Source organism: Octopus sinensis, linkage group LG24 (genome assembly GCF_006345805.1).
Source record: "Octopus sinensis linkage group LG24, ASM634580v1, whole genome shotgun sequence".
NCBI lineage: Eukaryota > Metazoa > Mollusca > Cephalopoda > Octopoda > Octopodidae > Octopus > Octopus sinensis.
In genome coordinates, this window is record NC_043020.1 from 18,415,260 (window position 1) to 18,436,605 (window position 21,346).

Consider the following 21,346-nt stretch of genomic DNA (forward strand, 5'->3'; position numbering starts at 1 on the left):
CAATAACTATAATAACAATAATAATAATAACAATAATAATAATAATAACAATAATAATAATAATAATAATAATAATTCTGTGGGACTTCCCAGTACATACAGACCGAACCATCAAAGCCAATAAACCAGATATTGTTGTGAAAGACCAAAACAATAAAGTTTGCTTATTGATCGACATGAGCATCCCCTGTGATCATAATATCTCGGCGAAAGACTTTGACAAGCTCAGAAAATATAAAGACCTGCTCATTGAAACTGAGAAAATGTGGCATCTCAAGGCGGTTACAATACCAGTGATCGTAGGAGCACTAGGAATGATCAAGAAAGGAACCGAAAAGTATATGAGAATGATCCCTGTCTTACCATCCCTGCAAGAAGTGCAGAAGATTGTCTTAACTGGTACATCACACATATTGAGAAGAGCATTGTCGATGTGAGAACTATTACTACCCATGTATTTTAATTTAACTTTATTTCTATCAAAAAAAAAAAAATGAATGAACTAGTGAGTTTAGTTTAATGGCCTACCAATGTATACTATGAGTTTCTTTGCCCTAGGAGTCGGGAAGACACTTGGCAAGAAATGGAAGCAAATTTGAAAGAAGAAGAAAAATAATAATAATAAGAAGTTCAGAATCTTTAGATAAAACAGTGAAACAGTATGGCATATTACCAGCCAATGTACGCTACTAGCTCAGAAGGAATATGAGATGCCACAATATAGCCAGGCTTGTCCATTGGCCCCTCTGCAACAAGTATAGACTTGACAGAGCAAAAAATTGGTACGATCACAAACCTGAAGGCATCGTTGAAAATAGAAATACAAAGATCGTATGGGATTTTATGATTCAGTGCGACCAGGAAATAGAGAATAGGAAGCCGGGCATAGTCTTACTTGGAAAAGAAAACAAACTATGCTGGATCATAGATATAGCATGCCCAGCTGACAACAAGGTATGTGATAAGGAAGAAAGAAAAGTCGAGAGATAGGACAGGTTAGCTTGGGAAGTTAAGCAGTTGTGGTCGATGAAAAAGGTAGCAGTAGTGCCAATAATTGTCGGAGCCCTGGTAACAGTGAGCAAAAATCTCAAGAAGTACGTGGAACAAATAGGGGCTGCAATAAGGGTTGAGCACTTGCAGAAAACAGTACCTCTTGGAACCTCTCAAATACTCCAGAAGGTGCTCAAAAAATAAGAGGTGTTACCTTAGTTCACTGGTGGTGAACAGCTGACACTGTAGTACATCTCCAGCATTAGAAGCTGTGCAAAGGCAATAATAATAATAATAATAATTCTTTCTACTAAAGGCACAAGGCCTGAAATTTCGTAGGAGGGGACTAGTTGATTACACTGATCCCATTGCACAACTGGTATTTATTTTATTGGCCCCCAAAAAATGAAAGACAAAATCGACCTTGATGGCTTTTGAACTCAGGATATAAAGATAAGCAAAATACTGCTATGCATATTGTCCAGCATGGTTAAGATTCTGCTAGCTCAACACCTTCTTAATAATAAAAATAATGATGATGATGGTTATTGAGTTCAATACAAAACCAACAATTTTGTGGGGAGGGAATTTGTTTGTGTCCCTGACCCTAGTACTCGACTGCTACTTTATTTTACAAAGCACAAAAGGATGAAAGGCTAAGTTGACCACAGTAGGATTTGCTTATGTGGTATTCCTTTACTTTCTGTCACTTAGCAGTTGGACAAATAGATATTAATAAAATAATGCCAGGGGAGTTGATATAATTGATTAAAATCCATCAAGGTAGTGTTGTACTCTCATGGCTGCAGTCCAATGACTGAAACCAGTAAAAGAGTAAAATATATATTACTTTATATTTTACAATCAACAGAATAAATATATTATATTCACAAACAGTAAAACTTGATAAAATACTATTTTTTTGAGGAGAACCTAAATTACAATGAGAAGAAGAAAAAAAGTTAGATTACTTACCTGCATTCAGGAGAAAGATGACACCTGCTAGATTGGCCATTAGAAAGAAACCACCGGGCAATTCTGCTATGTGGCCACCCAGGGTTGGGCCAACAATGAAACCGATGCTGGAAAATGAATTGTATGTTCCTAGAACTGAAGACTGTTCTGATGGTGGCACGGTATCTGCTATGAATGATTTGCTTATGTTTAGACTGTGTTTAAATATTCCTAAGGGAAGAAATGGTAAGAGATTTTTCGTTACTGACCCTTTAGCATTCAAATTATTCTATCAAATGTAATGCTTACATATTCACATTGTTTTGAATTTTAATCATAATAATAATAATGAAATTATTGTATACAGTGCTCAGGTGCACCACAACTTGTCAGAAAGTGCATATAGAGTATATGCAGTAATGTACAAATGTCTGGAAAGCGGACAATGCATGAGTCAGATACATGCTTGTGTGTGTATGGAGGGGAGAAAATCAGGTGTAGTGTTGGCGAATCTCAGAAAGCATGGAAGTTTTGAAGGATGCAGTGCTCCGACAACTAACAACTGATGCCGGCAGTTTGTTCCATGCTTCAGCAACTCTCGCATTATCTTGTGTCCTTTTATGTGTTTCTGTCATTTGACTGCAGCCAAGCTGGAGCACCGCCTTTAGTTGGAAAAAAATCAACCCCAGGACTTATTCTTTGTGAGCCTAGTACTTATTCTATGTCTCTTTTGCCAAACTGCTAAGTTACAGGGACACAAGCACACCACACACACACATATATACATGACAGGCTTCTTTCAGTTTCCGCCTACCAAATCCACTCACAAGACTTTGGCAGGCCCGAGGCTATAGTAGAAGACACTTGCCCAAGGTGCCATATGATGGGACTGAACCCAGAACGATGTGGTTGAGAAGCAAGCTTCTTACCACACAGCCACGCCTGTGCCTATTTAGAAGATGTAATAGCTTATTTTTAGAGTGACATTGTAAGATAGGTGTGAGAGGCTAGATCTGGTGAGTTTCAATGTAAAATGGGTAGAACATTTGGACCAGATATGGCAGGTTTAATTGTTAAAGGGATGAGCCAACAAAGAGTAAAACATATCATCATCATTTTTATGACTTCCTTTTTTTCCATGCTGGCATGGGTTGGATGAAACTTAAACTTACTGAGGTATTATATTACAGCTGAATACTCTCCCTATTGCCAACCATTATCTGTTTTTCATCATCATTTAACATTCATGTTCCATGCTGGCATGGGTTGGATGGTTTTTACAGGACCTGCAAGTAATGCATCACACCTCATACTGGTTCCAAGTACTGCATCATACCTCAGTGTATGCTCTGGCACAGTTTCTTTGACTGGATGTCCTTAATGTCAACTACATTACAGCATGTAGTGGGTGCTTTTCTTGTGCCACACTGGTGAGGCTGCTATGCATTTCACAAGATTATAAATCCCAAGGAAGCAACTTTATGCGAGAAGACATGGAGTAAAAATAAGAGAGCAGGGGCCAGAGAAGAACATGTTTTTTACTGTAGAGGAACTATATTACCATTTATATATTAGAAGAAAGTGTGGGAGTGATCGATTGGAGCTTAAGTGAGGAATTTTATTCTACTGGTCTTCACATGGTATCATTTCATAGACACATTCACACACGTATTTAAACACACATACAGAGTGTTTGGGCTAAATTTGACAGTTTGCATAAAAGGAAAAGAAAACACAATATCTTATGCAGAAATAAAAGTATTTTATGGAGATGTACTCGCATAGCAAGTGACCTGAACTGAGATCGTGTGCTGGAAGAAAAACAATTGCAGCGTGGATGGTGTTTATAAGCCATTTAAAAAACACACAAAAACCGTTAGATTCACTTCAACATTTAAATTTAATTTGTCAAAATATTTTCGTCGCTTTGAGACTGCGACCTGTTCACTGACAAAACTTTGTGCTGCAGCATGAAGTTTTGTCAGTGAACAGGTCACGATCTCAAAGCAATGAAAATATTTTGATAAATCAAATTTAAATGTTGAAGTGAATCTAACGGTTTTTGTGTGTTTCTTAAAAGTATTTTAAAAAAATTAAGAAATAGGAACTAGATTATGGCCGGGAGATAACAGTTTACTCAAAGTAGTCACCCTCAGCTCCCACGATGGCTTTAAGATTACTCCAGAACCTGGCACATGCATTTTTCCTTGTATCCATGGGAAGATCTTCAAACACCTCCTTGATCTTGGCCAGAAGCTTGGCCTTCCTTTTGCAGGCAGAGTTTGACCTGGTGTCTTTCTCAACTGTGCCCCACACATAGTAAATCATGGATTACAATTGGAGGAATTAGGCGGCCAGAGACTGGGGCTAGTGAAGTTGTAGAAATTCTCCAACAACCACTTCTGACTTTCCCAGAGCTATGTACAGTAAGGGGCCAAATCCTGCTACCACACATATGGCCTTCTAGCAGAAGAGTAAAAATAGCAATATGACATTAACCAACTGGGTTGCTAGGGCAACATAGAAGACTTGACTTTGATGTAACTTGCATATAGAGGGAGGAAATAAAGATCCACTGGAGAAGATTCTTGTAACCTTTCAATCAGCATCATCATCATTTAGCGTCCGCTTTCCATGCTGGCATGGGTTGGACGGTGCAACTGGGGTCTGGGAAGCCAGAAGGCTGCACCAGGCCCAGTCTGATCTGGCAATGTTTCTACGGCTGGATGCCCTTCCTAACGCCAACCACTCCATGAGTGTATCATCATCATCATTTAGCGTCCGCTTTCCATGCTGGCATGGGTTGGACAGTGCAACTGGGGTCTGGGAAGCCAGAAGGCTGCACCAGGCCCAGTCTGATCTGGCAATGTTTCTACGGCTGGATGCCCTTCCTAACGCCAACCACTCCATGAGTGTAGTGGGTGCTTTTTACAAAAAATAAAGCTCTTTAGTTATTTTTGAAGGAAATAATGAATTGGGAAAACTTACCTAAGATGACTCGTGCTGCAACAATAACAGCAATTGAAGATGCAAAACCAATTAAACTGTATCCAAATGCTGTAAAGAACATACAAACAATCAGTGAAAGTCTTCTTCCGGTAACATCACTCCATTTCCCCTGAAATATGAAATATCGATTTAAGTTCAATGAATAGAAGGCCAAATTTTGTAACAGACAATCATATTTGGTTGATTAATCATTAAATCAAAAACTAAAAAAATAGAAGCTGAAGAAAGAGAGATATGTTTGCTGTCATGAGAATAGACAAGGGCTCCTGAACAAAGATGTAGCCTATGTTGGCACTGACAGAGAAAGTGATGAGAAATTGAAAAGTCATTCCCCAGGATTTGGTGCCTCATACACAAAATGAAATATGACTGCGAAGAGGAGCAATATTCTTTTACTCTTTTACTTGTTTCAGTCATTTGACTGTGGCCATGCTGAAGCACCGCCTTTAATTGAGCAACTCAACCCCGGGACTTATTCTTTGTAAGCCCAGTACTTATTCTATCGGTGTCTTTTGCCGAACCGCTAAGTGACGGGGACATAAACACGCCAGCATCGGTTGTCAAGCAATGCTAGGGGAACAAACATACACATATGTATATACATATATACGACGGGCTTCTTTCAGTTTCCATCTACCAAATCCACTCACAAGGCTTTAGTCGGCCCGAGGCTATAGTAGAAGACACTTGCCCAAGGTGCCACGCAGTGGGACTGAACCCGGAACCATGTGGTTGGTAAGCAAGCTACTTACCACACAGCCACTCCTGCGCCTATGTATGTATATATATATATATATATTGTAATGCAGATTTTTTAAACTCATGCCAACAAGGAAAAAATTGACAGTAAAATATTGATGATAGGCACAGGTATGGCAATGTAATTAAGAAGTTTGCTTCCCAACCACATGATTTCGGGTTCAGTCCCACTGTATGGAACCTTGAGTAAATCTCTTCTATGATAGCCCTGGGCAGATTAAATCTTTGTGAGTGGATATGGGAGACACAAACTGAAAGAAGCCTGATGTGTGTGAGTGTGTGTGTGTGTGCGCGTGCATGTGTGTGTGTGTGTGTGTTCTTGTCTTGCCATCATATGATTGTTGTAAACGAATGTCATTCATTTCCAATATTCTATGAAAACATGTCTGGCCATGGAGATATATTTCTGTTTGCAGACAGGTGAGGGTTGGTAACAGAGAGAGCATCCAATCTGCCTCAATAAACTCCATCTGCAACCATGGCAAAGCAGACATTAAAACAATAACAAGGATGATAATCAAAGCAGTACAATAATTTCATTCTGTTTTTGGTTCCATACCATATACCTGGTGCCCCATTACTTTACATCAGCAGTTCTCAACTGGGGTCCACATGACCATTAGGGGTCCATATAAGATTTTGCTGTTAAATTTTATGTGCAATAAATTGGTTATATTTCTACAATATACAAAATTGTTTAACAATATTTTTTATACAATTCCTTGTAATATTTAAACATAAATATAATTAGATTTCTTAATAACTAAATAAGTATTTCAGTTTTTTAATTAACAGTTAAATGCCTCTAATTTTGGCTTTTCACTGAAACAAGGGTAAAGTATTACCTAATTATGGGTCGAAACCATATATGAAAATTCATTTCTTGAATGGTATTAAATAAATTAGTTATTACTTTTTAATTGCAAGTTAAATTTTCTTATATAAAACTAGCAGTATCGCCCAGCGTTGCTCGGGTTTGTAAGGGAAATAACTATAAAGCATTTTTAGAGAGTTATAGCCAAAAAATAGCAAAAAATGCAATAAAAATGGAAAAAAAATTATGGTAAATTTTTTTTTAAATTGTTGACTCATCGTAGACATTTTTAGAGAGTTACTTCTCTTATATTTAAAAAATATGCATTAAAATGGAAAAAAATGATGGTAAATTATTTTTAAAATCGTAGACTCATCGTAGACGCGTGCTAATACCCAGAAGGGCTTGATATGAATCACGACTATAAGATACCCGGTTTTGGTTAAACTGCACTGCAAAATGTGGGAGTAGTTAGGAATCTAAATCGTAGGAGACAGACACACAACCTTTCTTTTATATATAAAGATATAATACCATTAAGGATTTATACTACTAGGGTTCAGTTGAGCAAAATAGGAATCAAAGAAGCAATAGGTAAAAAATTGTTGAGAAACACTACTTCATATCATTACTTAGAATGGTGGATCACACAACAATAATGGGAAAATTTCAAGGGAAACCATTAAAAGCCAAAAGTTACTTTAATAGAAGAACTTTGCTTATACTGTCTCATCTCTCTACAAACAATTAAAATGTTCCCTGCTGAAGCAAATGAGTTGGGGTCTTCAACAGCCATATCAATAAGGAGAGTGGGTATTTTGTCAAATTGACAAAGGGGTTGTTTTAGATGCAGGCATGGCTGTGTGCTAGGAAGCTTGTTTTTCAACTACGTGGTTCCAGGTTCAGTCCCGCTGCATGATACTTTGAACAGGTGTATTCCACCATAGCTTTGTGCTGACCAAAGCCTTGTGAGTGGATTTGGAACATGGAAACTGAAAAAATCCTGTCATTCATTTGTTCATACACACATATATGTATGTACATGCATACATGTATACATACATGTATGTACATACATATATATACATGTATGTACATACATACATACTTACATATGTACATACATATATATATATATATGTACATACATACATGTACATATACGTACTTACATACATACATCTATGTATGTACATACATACGTACATGTACATTCATACATATATGTACATACATGTATGTATGTACATACATATATGTACATACATGTATGTATGTATGTGTTTGTGTGTGTCTGTGTGTGTTTGTCCACCACCACTGCTTCACAACCAATGTTGGGTTGTTTGCATCTCCGTAACTTAGTGGTTCAGCAAAAAAGACTAACAGCATGAGATAAATATTGGGGTTGATTCAAGGTGGTGCCCCAGCATGGCCACAGTCCAATTTTTAGTCAAATGAATCGACCCCAGTACTTATTTTCTTTTTTAAGCCTGGTACTTATTCTATCAGTCTCTTTTGCCAAACTGTTAAGTTATGGGGACGTAAACACACCAACACCAGTTATCAAGTGGTGGCAGGGGACAAACAGACACAAAAATACACACACGACAGGCTTCTTTCAGTTTCTGTTTCATAAGGCTTTGGTCAGCCCAAAGCTATAGTAGAAGACACTTGCCCAAGGTGTCATGCAGCAGGACTGAACCTGGAAACGTGGTTGAGAAGCAAACTTCTTACCACACAGCCATACCTGCAGCCAAAAATGAAAGAATCTGTTGAGAGAGAGAGAGAGAAAAATTCTGTTTGAAACAAGTAAAAATATGTAATTACTACTTACAACAATTGGACTTGAGAACAGTTGTAAGGCACCATAGACGGATCCTAGAAATGACCAATGTAATTAAAACATTAATATAATTAGTAAAAAAAGATTTATATAAATACTGGTTTCAAATTTTGGCACAAGGCCAGCAAGTTTCATGGGGAAGGGGTATGTCGATTACATCAACCCCAGTGCTCAACAGGTAGTTATTTTATCAACCCTGAAAGGATGAATGGCAAAATCAACCCCAGCAGAATTTGAACTCAGAACGTAAAGAAGGACAACATTCTTATTTCTTTACTGCCCACAAGGGGCTAAACATAGAGGGGACAAACAAGGACAGACAAAGGAATTAAGTCGATTACATTGACCCCAGTGCATAACTGGTACTTATTTAAGTGACCCCAAAAGGATCAAAGGCTAAGTCGACCTTGACGGAATTTGAACTCAGAACGTAGCAGCTGACGAAATACCGCTAAGCATTTCGTCCGGCATGCCAACGTTTCTGCCAGCTTGCCACAAGATTGACAAAATTCTGCTAAGCATTTTTCCCAGCATACTAATGATTCTGCCAGCTTACCACCTTTCTTTCTTTTAAAGATGCTTGGTTGAGAGCTGAGTAAGACTTGGCTGCTATTTCCAACAGGTTAACAAATTTTCAAAGGGTATATTGGTATTGTTGAGTGAGAGGAGAGTGCAAGTCTCTGGAAAGCTGTGATTGCAGTTCAGGTTCACTTCTTGATTGAATCTGGTGTCAGGAAATGTAAATTATTACAAAGGTCAAGTTAGACGCACATTAGCATATTGCTCCCTGCAGCTGGGTCTGTACTTCTGCCACACAGAGATTTATGAGACCATATCCAAAAGGAGGTCTCCTTACCGAATGGCATGAAGCCATACAACAACACGCTCTGGCCTCTGGGCTAAATGCTACCATGATTACAACGATCTCTATTCCTCAACACACCTGGCTGGTCCTGTGTCATTTCAACTCAGACCCACCCAACTCACTTGTCCCTCCTGTTCTCACATCACCCCATCTTAACAAGGCTCTGTAGTAATCACTATGCCCAGGTCTTTCCACCACAGAATTTCAAACTTCTGAAAATCCCTTCTGATCCAAGTTATCCTGCAACCAACAACTTGCTGACATTCATTACCATGTCAATCTCACCAGTCTTTTACGGTCTGTGAAAACTGAAGGCACCCTGCATCTTCCACAATAAACCAGAACCTCCATTTCAAAAAAGAAAACAAAAAGAAATCTTACAGGCGCAGGAGTGGCTGTGTGGTAAGTAGCTTGCTAACCAACCACATGGTTGCGGGTTCAGTCCCACTGCGTGGTATCTTGGGCAAGTGTCTTCTGCTATAGCCCCGGGCCGACCAATGCCTTGTGAGTGGATTTGGTAGATGGAAACTGAAAGAAGCCTGTCGTATATATGTATATATATATACATATATGTGTGTGTGTGATTGTGTGTCTGTGTTTGTCCCCCTAGCATTGCTTGACAACCGATGCTGGTGTGTTTACATCCCCGTCACTTAGCGGTTCGGCAAAAGAGACCAATAGAATAAGTACTGGGCTTACAAAGAATAAGTCCCGGGGTCGATTTGGTCGACTAAAGGCGGTGCTCCAGCATGGCCGCAGTCAAATGACTGAAACAAGTAAAAGAGTAAAGAGAGTATGATGACCAGCAACTTGTTTTTGTAATGGCCAACTTCTGATTTTTTTCATTTATTCATATCCTACATGTGGAGGTGCAATGGCCCAGTGGTTAGGGCAGCGGACTCACGGTCGTTGGATCATGGTTTCGATTCCCAGACTGGGCATTGTGAGTGTTTATTGAGCGAAAACACCTAAAGCTCCACTAGACTCCAGCAGGGGGTGGTGGCGAACCCTGCTGTACTCTTTCACCACAACTTTCTCTCGCTCTTTCTTCCTGTTTCTGTTGTACCTGTATTTCAAAGGGACCAGCTTTGTCACACTCTGTGTCTCACTGAATCTCCCCGAGAACTACGTTAAGGGTACACATATCTGTGAAGTGCTCAGCCACTTACACGTTAATTTCACGAGCAGGCTGTTCCGTTGATTGGATCAACTGGAACCCTCATCATCGTAACCGATGGAGTGCCACGACATATAAATTATATCTTATGTTACATATAAATATATTGCCCTGTATCCTACCCATTTCCATCGTTTCCAATATTTATGTAAGTCAAAATCAAACACATTGTGATACAAAAGACTATGAAGTAATACTGAAAAGTTCCTGGCGTTGGGTAAAAGAAAATACAAGCAGATCGGCTTACTATGATTTTATCCAACATTTTCCCCTCTCAGATTCACACACTTATTGGAGTGGTCCTTCAGTTTTCCTAAGCCCTGTAGAAGAACTCAGAAGGTTGGGCCTCCAACCAAGCTCTTTGCAATAACCTTAAAGCCAGGAACTTTTCAGCACCTTCTTGTATCTATAACTATCCAAAAGCTGTTAGCTGCTCAATGGCCCTCAAATACATTAAAGGTATTTTTAACATTTGTTGTCCATGTTGGCATGGGTTTGACTAAAGCTGGTAAGCTGAGGGGCTGCACCAGACTCCAGTCTGATTTGGCATGGTTTCTATGACTGGGTGCCCTTCCTAATGCTAACCACTCTGAGAGTGTAATGGATGCTTTTGCAAGCCACCGACATGGGTGCTATTTGCGTGAAACTAGTATCCGTCATGACTACGACTTCACTTGGTTTGATGGGTCTTCTTCTCAAGCACAGTATATTACAAAAGGTCTCATCATTTCTCAAGAGGCCCAATGCTTGAAAGGTGCTTTTTATGTGTCACTGGCACAGGTGCCACTTACACAACACTAGCATCAGCCACATCGCCTCTGTGAAGCCCAATGCTCACAAGGTACATGCCACCAGCACAGGTGCCAGTTATGTGACACCAACAATAGCCACAAATATGATTTCACTTGGCTTGATGAATCTTCTCAAGCACAACATATTGCCAAAGGTCTTGGTCACTAGTCTTTGCCCCAGTGAGGTCCAATGTTTGAAGATCATACTTATTTCTTTACTACCCACAAGGGGCTAAACACAGAGGGGACAAACAAGGACAGACAAATGGATTAAATCGATTACATCGACCCCAGTGCATAACTGGTACTTAATTTATCGATCCCAAAAGGATGAAAGGCAAAGTCAACCTCAACAGAATTTGAACTCAGAAGCAAAGTCTAGAATCGAAAGGTCTTAGAGTCAATCTAGCAAAAACCAAAGTCTTAGTAAGTAGGAAGGCAGACTAATCACAAATCCTTTCAGGTAGACGGCCTTGCTCGATCTGTAGAAAAGGCATAGGTAGAAACTCCATAAGATGTACTCAGTGTAAGCTATGGACACATAAGAAGTGCAGCAATATCAAAGGAAGATAGTTTTTGTGTGTGGCAGATGCACAGGGGCAATAAATACTGAAGATGGCACAAGCTGACCTTGGGAAAATTTGAACTCAGAATGTAAAGATGGATGAAAAACCACTAAGCATTTTGCCCGGAGTGCTAATGATTCTGCCAGCTTTGTTGCCTTAAATAATGGTTTCAAATTTTGGTACAAGGCCAGCAACTTTGGGGAAGCAGGTAAGTTGATTATATCAGTTCTAGTGCTCAACTGGCACTTATTTTATTGATCTCAAAAGGATGAACTGAGAATGTAAAGATGGATGAATGCCGCTAAGCAAGCATTTTGCCTGATGTGCTAACAATTCTGCTAGTTTGTCACCCAAGAGGTAGTTTCTAATTGAAAAGAAAATTGTCATTCTTACCTAGAGCTCCTACAACGGTTGACGAAGCCCCCATATCCCTCACATGCGGTCCTATCAATGGTAAGATCATGCTGACACCAAGTAAGTCCTGACAAAAAAAAAATCAAAGAAAAAGAAGAGAGCATTTTAGAAAATTGGGTTCTTACTAAATCACTTGAGGAGAAATGATTTATATGTTACTGGAAAAATGAAAGGTAAAATCCGTTCTGAAATTTTCATTTGAACCTAAAACATAGAAAGACAAAACTAAATATTTATTTCTTTACTACCCACAAGGGGCTAAACATAGAGGGGACAAACAAGGACAGACAAAGGGATTAAGTCGATTACATCGACCCCAGTGTGAAACTGGTACTTTATTTATCGACCCCGAAAGGATGAAAGGCAAAGTCAACCTCAGCGGAATTTGAACTCAGAACGTAAGGACAGACAAAATACTGCTAAGTATTTTGCCTGACACGCTTACGTTTCTGCTAGCTCGCCACTTTACCAGAAAGACAAAACTAAATATTGTTAACCATTTACTGAAGGATGACCTGAGGACACTGAACCTTAGGGAGATGACAAAAGACTGATATATCTGGTGCCTTGTGGTACTCAAGAAGACCTGTTCTCCACAGCAGAAATGTTAATACCACTTCCCATGATGAAGAAGATTGGCCTGCAAGAGCCCTGTGCCAGCATCATGTAAAAAGCACTTTTTGCTCATGTTGGTAACACATAAAGCACTTGTGCTGGTTCCACATTAAAAGCACCCAGCACATTCTGTAAAGTGGTTGGCATTAGGAAGGGCATCCAGCAGGCAGAAACCAAGCCAAATCAGACTGGAACCTGGTGTGACTCTCCTGCTTACCAGCTCTGGTCAAACTGTCCAGCCGATGCCAGCTTGGAAAACAGACATTAAGGGATGATGATGATGATGATGATGATGACTTAGTCTTATATTTTTGCTATTTCTGCCAACTTAATACAGGCTGAGCTGCTTAAATCCAGTAACTTTGGGACCTGGTTATTTCCAGATCATAGCAAAATTATAGAAAACAGAAACTGACCCATAGCACATTAACCACCAGTCTGTCAATAGAACTTACTGGTGATACGATATATTTCCAATCACACTACAATTTTGGGGGGATTTTTACAATATTTTGTAATTAAACTTAAAACTTTGCACTCATGTAATATAAATATCCTCAAAACGATGTCAAAGAAATAGAATAAAATATCTTCTCAAATTATGAAAATTTACCACCAGAGGTGCATATGGCACTTATGTGACGTCTGGGATGGACCACTGGCAGTATATGTAGCAATTAACATGTTAAGGGTAACTGTTTCATTTTCCATGTATTGATGTCTTCTCAAAGATCTATTTGTCCTCTGTAATCATCATCATCATCGCCATTGTTTTAATGTCCACTTTTTCATGCTTGCATGGGTCAGACAGAATTTGTTGAGGCACATTTTCTACAGCCAGATGCCCTTCTTATCACCAACCCTCACCTGTTTCCAAGTAAGGTAATATTTCCCAATGGTCTGACATGTTTTCACAGAAGACTGGAAATAAAAGACACTGCTAGTGTAATGATGACACTCTCTTATAATCACGTGATGTTAAGGCAAGGAGACAGACACACATGCACAGGTACACATATATAAACAACTACTTTTAGTATCGAAATATTATCGGGTGGCACGTAAAAAGCACCCACTACACTACAGTGGTTGGCGTTAGGAAGGGCATCCAGCCGTAGAAATACTGCCAGATTTGACTGGGCCTGATGAAGCCTTCTGGCTTCACAGACCCCAGTAGAACCGTCCAACCCATGCTAGCATGGAAAACGGACACTAAACGATGATGATGAATTCTCTCTAAAGGAAACTACGGCACCGAAACTAGTCTGTGGATGCCAGACCAGCAAGGGGAAGCTGCTGACCTCCCCTGTTTGAAGGTTATAATGGACACAGGTTTGTGTGTCACATAGCTAGCTAGAGGCGATGGCCTCTTGGAGCTAATCAACAGCAGCATTCGTCCTATTTTTCTGGACTGCCATGTTAGCTTGGCAATAACTGTTAATATACTATTAGTATCCATTTACCAAATCTATTCACAAGGCTTTGGTTTTGGCTGGCCCAGGGTTATAGTAGAAGACATTTGCTCAAGGGGTGCCATGCAGTGGGACTGAACCCCAAACCATTTGGTTGGGTAACAAACTTCTTACCACATAGCCAACCAAAAGTGCCCTAGTGGCAGTTGCCAGACCATAGAATGCTACTGGGTTTAAGAGGTCTAATATGTATATTGGGTTTTTATTAAAGTGAATTTGGTAGACAGAAACTGAAAGAAGCCCGTCGTATGTATGTATGTGTGTATGTATATATATATATATATATATGTATGTGTATGTGTTTGTGTGTCTGTGTTTGTCCTCCCAACATCGCTTGACAACCGATGCTGGTGTGTTTACGTCCCCATAACTTAGCGCTTTGGCAAAAGAGGCTGATAGAATAAGTACTAGGCTTACAAAGAATAAGTCCTGGGTTCGATTTGCTCGACTAAAGGTGGTGCTCCAGCATAGCCGCAGTCAAATGACTGAAACAAGTAAAAGACTAACCCCAGTACTTATTTTTTGTAAGCCTGGTACTTATTCTATCGGTCTCTTTTTGCCAAATCTCTAAGTTACAGGGACGTAAACACACCAGCCCTAGTTGTCTAGCGGTGGTGGGGGACCGCCTTTTGGCTAAGATCAAAATGTAGTGTGTGTGTGTGTATATATATATATATATATATATATACACACACACACGACGGGCTTCTTTCAGTTTCTGTCTACTTTGGTCGGCCCAAGACTAGAGTAGAAGGTACTTACTCAAGGTTCCACGTAGTGGAATTGAACCTGGTATCATGTGGTTGGGAAGCAAGCTTCTTACCATACACCCACGCCAATACATATATTTAGTAATTCTTCCATCCATTTCATCAAAGATCTGAGATCTTAGACTGAAATACGTTCAAGAGTTATCTCCCATACTTTACCCACTGACAAATATATTGTCCCGTTTATTTCAAGTTAGTTGTTTTTAATGTTTCCTCTATTAAATATGCCTAACACTGGCTAAGTTAGGACAAAAAAAATTGACAGAAGTAAATCGAACCTTCTCTCCATCTTCCTATATGAAAATCGAACACTCCACCTTCCCACAGGGGGGGGGGGAACTAACTTTCCTACCCTTAATGGGAAAACTGACCACCCACAGAAAATGCCCCTGAGAAAGAAATGGGTTGCTACGGCCAAAGTAAATTGAACGACATGGATCACGGCCAATACCAGTAGTGGCTTCCTTTGTATTCAAAAGAACTAAGATTAAAATAGAAGAGAAAAGCATGTTATAACAAGCATGCCTTTCCTATAGAGTTACTTGCAGTGAGATGGCAACAATCAGGAATTAAAACTTGAAGGTTAGTTCGAAAGTTTGAAACTTCGATTCAGAATTGGTGTCAGGTACCATTTTAGGTACCGTAAAGTAGCAAAGAGAGTGATTCCAGGTTTAGATCCCTAATCTTGTTTAAAATCTCCACTTGAAATCCTACATTCATTTAATGCCCAATATTTTTGTGGCAGAGTTGTAAGTTTGCTATCCAACTACATGGTTCCAGGTTCAGTCCTACAGCGTGGCACCTTTGGCAAGCATTTTCTATTATATCCCCAAGCCAAACAAAGCCTTGCGAGTGGGTTTGGTAGGCGGAAACTGAAAGAATCCCGTCGTGTGTGTGTGTGTGTTTTCCCTACCACCGGTGTTGACTTGTTTATGCTCATATAACTTAGCGGTTCGGCAAAAAAACTGATAGAATATTTACCAGGTTTTTATATATATATAAAAAAATAACTATTCTAAAATTATAGGATAGTAAAAGTTGGAAATACTTTGAGCATCGGTCTGCTTGTCCTGTTAGGAGTTAAGCATCAAAGCGACGGACAATAAAGGTTTATGCTTATTCCTATTATATGGCAGAATCTTTAGTGCGGCGGAAAAAGGCTTAGTGGAATTCCTTATGACTTTTTACATTCTGTGTTCAAATTCCACCGAGATCGACTTTGCCTTTCATCTTTTCGGGTCGATAAAATAAGTACCGGTTGAGCAATGGAGTTCAATGTAATACACCAATCCCTTGTTCCTAAAAAAATTCAAGGCGGCGAGCAGACAGAGTCGATAGCACGCTGGGCATTGTCTTTCCGTTCTGAGTTCAAATTCCGCTGAGGTCGATTTTGCCTTTCATCATTTCGGGGTCGATAAAAAAAGTACTAGTTGAATACTGGAGTGGATGTAATCAACTAGTCCCCACCCGACTCCTAAAAAAATTGCTGGCTTTGTGCAAAACATTGAAACCAATATTACTATTTCTCTCATTCAGTCGGAACATTAAAAAAATGACAATTCGATTCTGAGTGAGAGGCGTTGTTTTGTTCCCAACAAGCCATGAGAAATAATTATACGGAAGCAATACTTGCAATGTAAGCAGAAAATATTTCAATAACAAGGCGGCGAGCTGGCAGAAACGTTAGCACGCCAGGCGAAATGCTCTCTGTGTTTAGCCCCTTGTGGGTAGTAAAGAAATAGGTATTTCATCTGCTGTTACGTTCCGAGTTCAAATTCCGCCGAGGTCGACTTTGCCTTTCATCCTTTCGGGCTCGATAAATTAAGTACCATTTATGCACTGGGTCGATGTAATCGACTTAATCCCTTTGTTTGTCCCCGCTGTGTTTAGCCCCTTGTGGGTAGTAAAGAAATAGGTATTTCATCTGCTGTTACGTTCCGAGTTCAAATTCCGCCGAGGTCGACTTTGCCTTTCATCCTTTCGGGCTCGATAAATTAAGTACCATTTATGCACTGGGTCGATGTAATCGACTTAATCCCTTTGTTTGTCCCCGCTGTGTTTAGCCCCTTGTGGGCAATAAAAAATAAGAAAATATTTCAATGGAGCAATCGATAAATAAGTAGTATGAACGTGGGAATGAAAGCAACCAGGTTACGAGTGTAAAAGACATCTATTAAAAACGTGTTTTAAAAACGTTTAAAACTTAGCGCAACTCTTCAATTTACTGAAGTGGTAAACATGTACAAACGTACAATATCTGAACGCAATATGAAAGGAATTTGGGGAAAATGTTAAACTGTTGTTATTTAACTCTGATCAGAGAAGACTTAAGATGAAAAAGCATTCCAGCTTCGACCATCCTGTCTTTCTCTCCAGATATACACCTTACTCTTGAGACAGTAGGGTGTGATTTGACAGGAATTTAAACTGCTCTTTCTAACAGGCTGAACAACCGCATGAAGGCTTCCTTGTTGTCTTATCAACAATGCTTTCGATTTTTAAAGATACGCCTTAGTACACAACCAACCATGACTTGCAATCATTACAACTTAACATACACACAATTCATGGTGGTTATTCCACCACCATACAAATTCGTGATGGTTACTCCACCCTTTTCTCTATTATGAATATAATTTTAATAAATCTAAGACATTTCTTTAGGCTCACTACAATTCTATATGATGGTCCCCACATAACAAGCAACTATGCAACATGTATACCTGGAAAATTTCCTCGTCATAGTTACATACGATTAACATTTACGTTACACGCTGGTCGTTTTCTTATTAGCGATGTCTTATATTCTTCTATGGCACTAAAGAATGCCTCTGTTATATTTCCTTTCACATCTAGTATGCTTTATGCAAATATTAAATCGACCTCAGTAATTGATTATTATTTTATTTTGTACCTTTCAGAAGGACGAAAGGTAACGTTTACTACGACAGGAAGCGGACTTCGAACTTGAAAAGCATTTTGTGTCTTAAGCTCTAACGATTTTATCACTCCACATACACAAACACGCACACCCTAAAAAGTTTTTTCTGTTTTTTAAATTAATCCCACACAATCAGACTACATTTAAGGGAAGATCTAGAAGGATTTAGATGATATTGTCAAAAATATCCAAGCAAATCTAGCGGAATTTTGGATTAGATGTCCCTTGAAATTCCATACTTCTTGGGAAAAGAAAACGAAACTTCTTTCCCCTTTATTATCATTATTAGCACGATGGACAAAAAGCTAAGCGGCATTTCGTCTGACTTTTGAGTTCTGAGTTTAAATTCCACCGAGGTTGACTTTGCTTTGCATCCTTTCAGGGTCGATAAAATAAGTACCAGTTGAATACTGGAACCGAGATAATCGACTTACTCACTCCACCACCTCGAAATTGCTAGCCTTGTGCCAAAATTTGAAACCAGTATTATTATTGAGCTGAAAGAATCGTTAACACACCGGACTAAGTGCTTAGTGGTATTTCGTCTGTCTTCTTACGTTCTGATTACAAATACGGCCGATGTAGATTAGCCCCTCCCCCAAATTTCAGGCTTTGTGTGTATAGAAAGGATTATTTTAGTATTTCTGTGATTTATATAACAAATTACGGTTCTAAACATCGTTTCCTCTGTTATGGACCATTCTTATTCTCCCATGGGGTATGGGAGATTGTTATTCCAAACTTCCACCGCAAATCCAACGACCCGGTGTTCGATGCTGAACAACCGCATGAAGGCTTCCTTAGAAATTATTAGATTTTTAAGATCTGTCACAAATGATTAGCTCGATTCTAGAATGACGAAAGGTCAACATCCAACCTTGGCACGATACAAACTTAAGATGTAGAGATGAGATCGAGTAAAATACGTCTCTACTGAACTACTTCGGTAAAATGGATTGTTTCGTGAATAACCACCTCCTTACAGAGGCTAAAAAGTCAGCTTCTTTTATGCTTATTTATATAAACCGAGCTCTTATCTACTAATCTGTGGGTCTTAATTGAATTAATATGATTTAAATAAACAATATGAACATATGTTTGTGATCGTTAAGAGACGTGAAGTAAACAACAAAAAGGAGCGGAGATAGGCAAGTGTTTATGAATTGTTGTTATTCAACCCGAGGTCAGCTTTGACCCGCCTGATTTTTGATCAAAAGTATTCCAGCTGGTATATCGAGGATTATAACATCAAATGTGCCCTTCCCCGTTTTAGAAAGTTATGATCTGATTTGAAGGAGTGTGGTTGTTATTTCTAACAGATCAAGCGAACGTTTGGCTGGTATCTCTAGCAGGTCAAGTGACCACATGGTGGCTTCCTCATTGGCTTGTAAATAAAATACCATTCGTCTGTAGTTTTATGTGAACAGAGAGATAAGTAGTTAATAACTGCTATCAGCAGGCAAGATTACTTACCAAGAATCCGACGATGTATATAGGAAGCATAGAGGTGTGTTGCGAGTAAGCATCGGGTCGCTGTCTTAGTGCACGCATCTTTAGTTAATAGAAATGTTTTGTTACCCTGGCAGATGTAAGGTTGTTGTTATGTTTCTCTTCTTTTACGTGGTTTTACGTTCGAACTATATCCAAGCACATGCTCGAGGCACACCACATTATTGCTGATCAACGAGAAGCCAGCCACGTCCTCTTCTCACAAGGGACAGAACTGAGATAAGTTTGTTTGGTGACAAACTTTTCACATTCTTCAAGTCATTCATTCTCGTCTTCTCCCCAATAGACGACCTGTTATGTAAATAATCTGCTATCATCTGTATAGATATTTTCTATCGTTATAAGTTAGATTCTCGCAGGAAAAATATTAATAAATTTGTTTGTATGATTCAACATTTAAGTTTAATTTGTCAAAATATTTTCATCGCTTTAAGACCGCGACCTGTTCACTGACAAAAATCCGTGCTGTTTCTTAAATGGTTTACAAACACCTTCCACGCTGCAATTGCTTTCGTTTCAGCACACGATCTCGGATCAAATCACTTGCTATGCAAGTACATCTCCGTAATTTGTATGATTTTCTTCCCATAAGACAAGAGAATTAATATATAAGAACTGAAAACTAGTTATGTTATCCAGGGTTGTCTTGACAGCATTATAGCTCGCTCCTCTCTCACGCTTTACTGGGACATGCAGTTATTTATTTACTGATAGCAAATCTCAGCATATATGGATTAGCATGGGGTTCTTGATCTGCGCGGTCCCGGACAACTGCTAGGTGTGCTCATTTATTATAACGTACTGGTGTTATCCCCTTTCGCTAATCCTCCTTTCACGTAGGTAGCTACAATTATGATAGTGTTAAAAAACAGAACAGGGATCTTTTCGGTTGGAACGGCAGTTTTTTCTAGCGGTGTCATATGAACTTGTCACCCATAATTATGACCCTAGTATCGATCTATTGCATTTCAATCTATTTTAGGGTTAGGGTTGGTGGGGGGAAGGGTATCTTTTTTCTTCTTCCGAAATGTAAATAAACCCAATCTGTTTCTTAAACGGGGGACATATTCATACGGCACAGAATTTTTTCACCTCAATAGACTTCAGTGATTGGTTGAAATTGCAGAAATTGAAGAAAAAAACAACAAATATCTTACAAACTATAGAATTTTCTCAATAAAGCCAAGAGAAAAAGATGTTTTATAAACACATTCTACCAGTATACGAAGTTTAAAAGTGTTTAGTTACGTGGAAATTATTTTAAAAAACTGCCGTTCAAACCGAAAGTATCCCAAAACAGACCCTGATACGATGTGGACCAAATGAATATAGACATTCTCTGATGTTATCAATATTGCTGGGCACTGCTGAAAGGAAAGGAAAGGTTCTGTTGGAAGGTGTTGAATAAAGTGGTGAGATTCGGTCGCTAGCTGGTAATGAGAATGTCTCATAGAGCAAGCATTACGTAAAATATTGTGTATCAGATAAAAATATTTGGTTGATTAATCCAAGCTATTTGGTTGATTACTCCAATATATTAGCGGTAATAGAGGTGAAGAGCGAATGTGTGACGAAATGCAACATTTCTTCTGGCTAGGAACGCTAAAAGTTACATTGGCCTCAGGAAATAAGAATATTTTTCTGTGACATTGACTTCGTAATAGTTTTATTGACGCAGAAGAAGGAGATAAAGAAAGTGACCTCCGTCTCCCCCCCCTCTCTCTCTCTCTTTGTCCCACTGATCTTTAAATTTTGATTATTAAGAATTAGAGTAGCTGTCAAGGAACCACAATCTCCTGCTGAACTAAAATCAACGAACTCACTCTACCAGTAAATTTTAACCCATTTTAAGTGGTG

At 39.1% G+C, this 21,346-nt stretch overlaps 1 protein-coding gene across 2 annotated transcripts in view; it reads right to left on the reverse strand.

Annotated features, from left to right (window-relative positions):
- Nucleotides 1-19,905, reverse strand: part of LOC115223918 (major facilitator superfamily domain-containing protein 9) — a 23,057-nt gene extending 3,152 nt beyond the window's left edge. The window contains exons 1-5 of one of the 2 annotated variants that reach the window (XM_029794651.2): nt 19,454-19,900; nt 12,162-12,249; nt 8,361-8,404; nt 4,933-5,062; nt 1,966-2,175 (exon numbers count right to left, since the gene is read on the reverse strand). In XM_029794651.2, the coding sequence (XP_029650511.1) occupies nt 1,966-2,175; nt 4,933-5,062; nt 8,361-8,404; nt 12,162-12,249; nt 19,454-19,531 (550 nt within the window). In that variant the 5' untranslated portion in view covers nt 19,532-19,900. Of the gene's footprint in view, nt 1-1,965; nt 2,176-4,932; nt 5,063-8,360; nt 8,405-12,161; nt 12,250-19,453 lie in introns of both variants that reach the window. The other variant, XM_036512755.1, reaches the window with a different exon arrangement.
- Between the last annotated feature and the right edge of the window lie 1,441 nt (nt 19,906-21,346).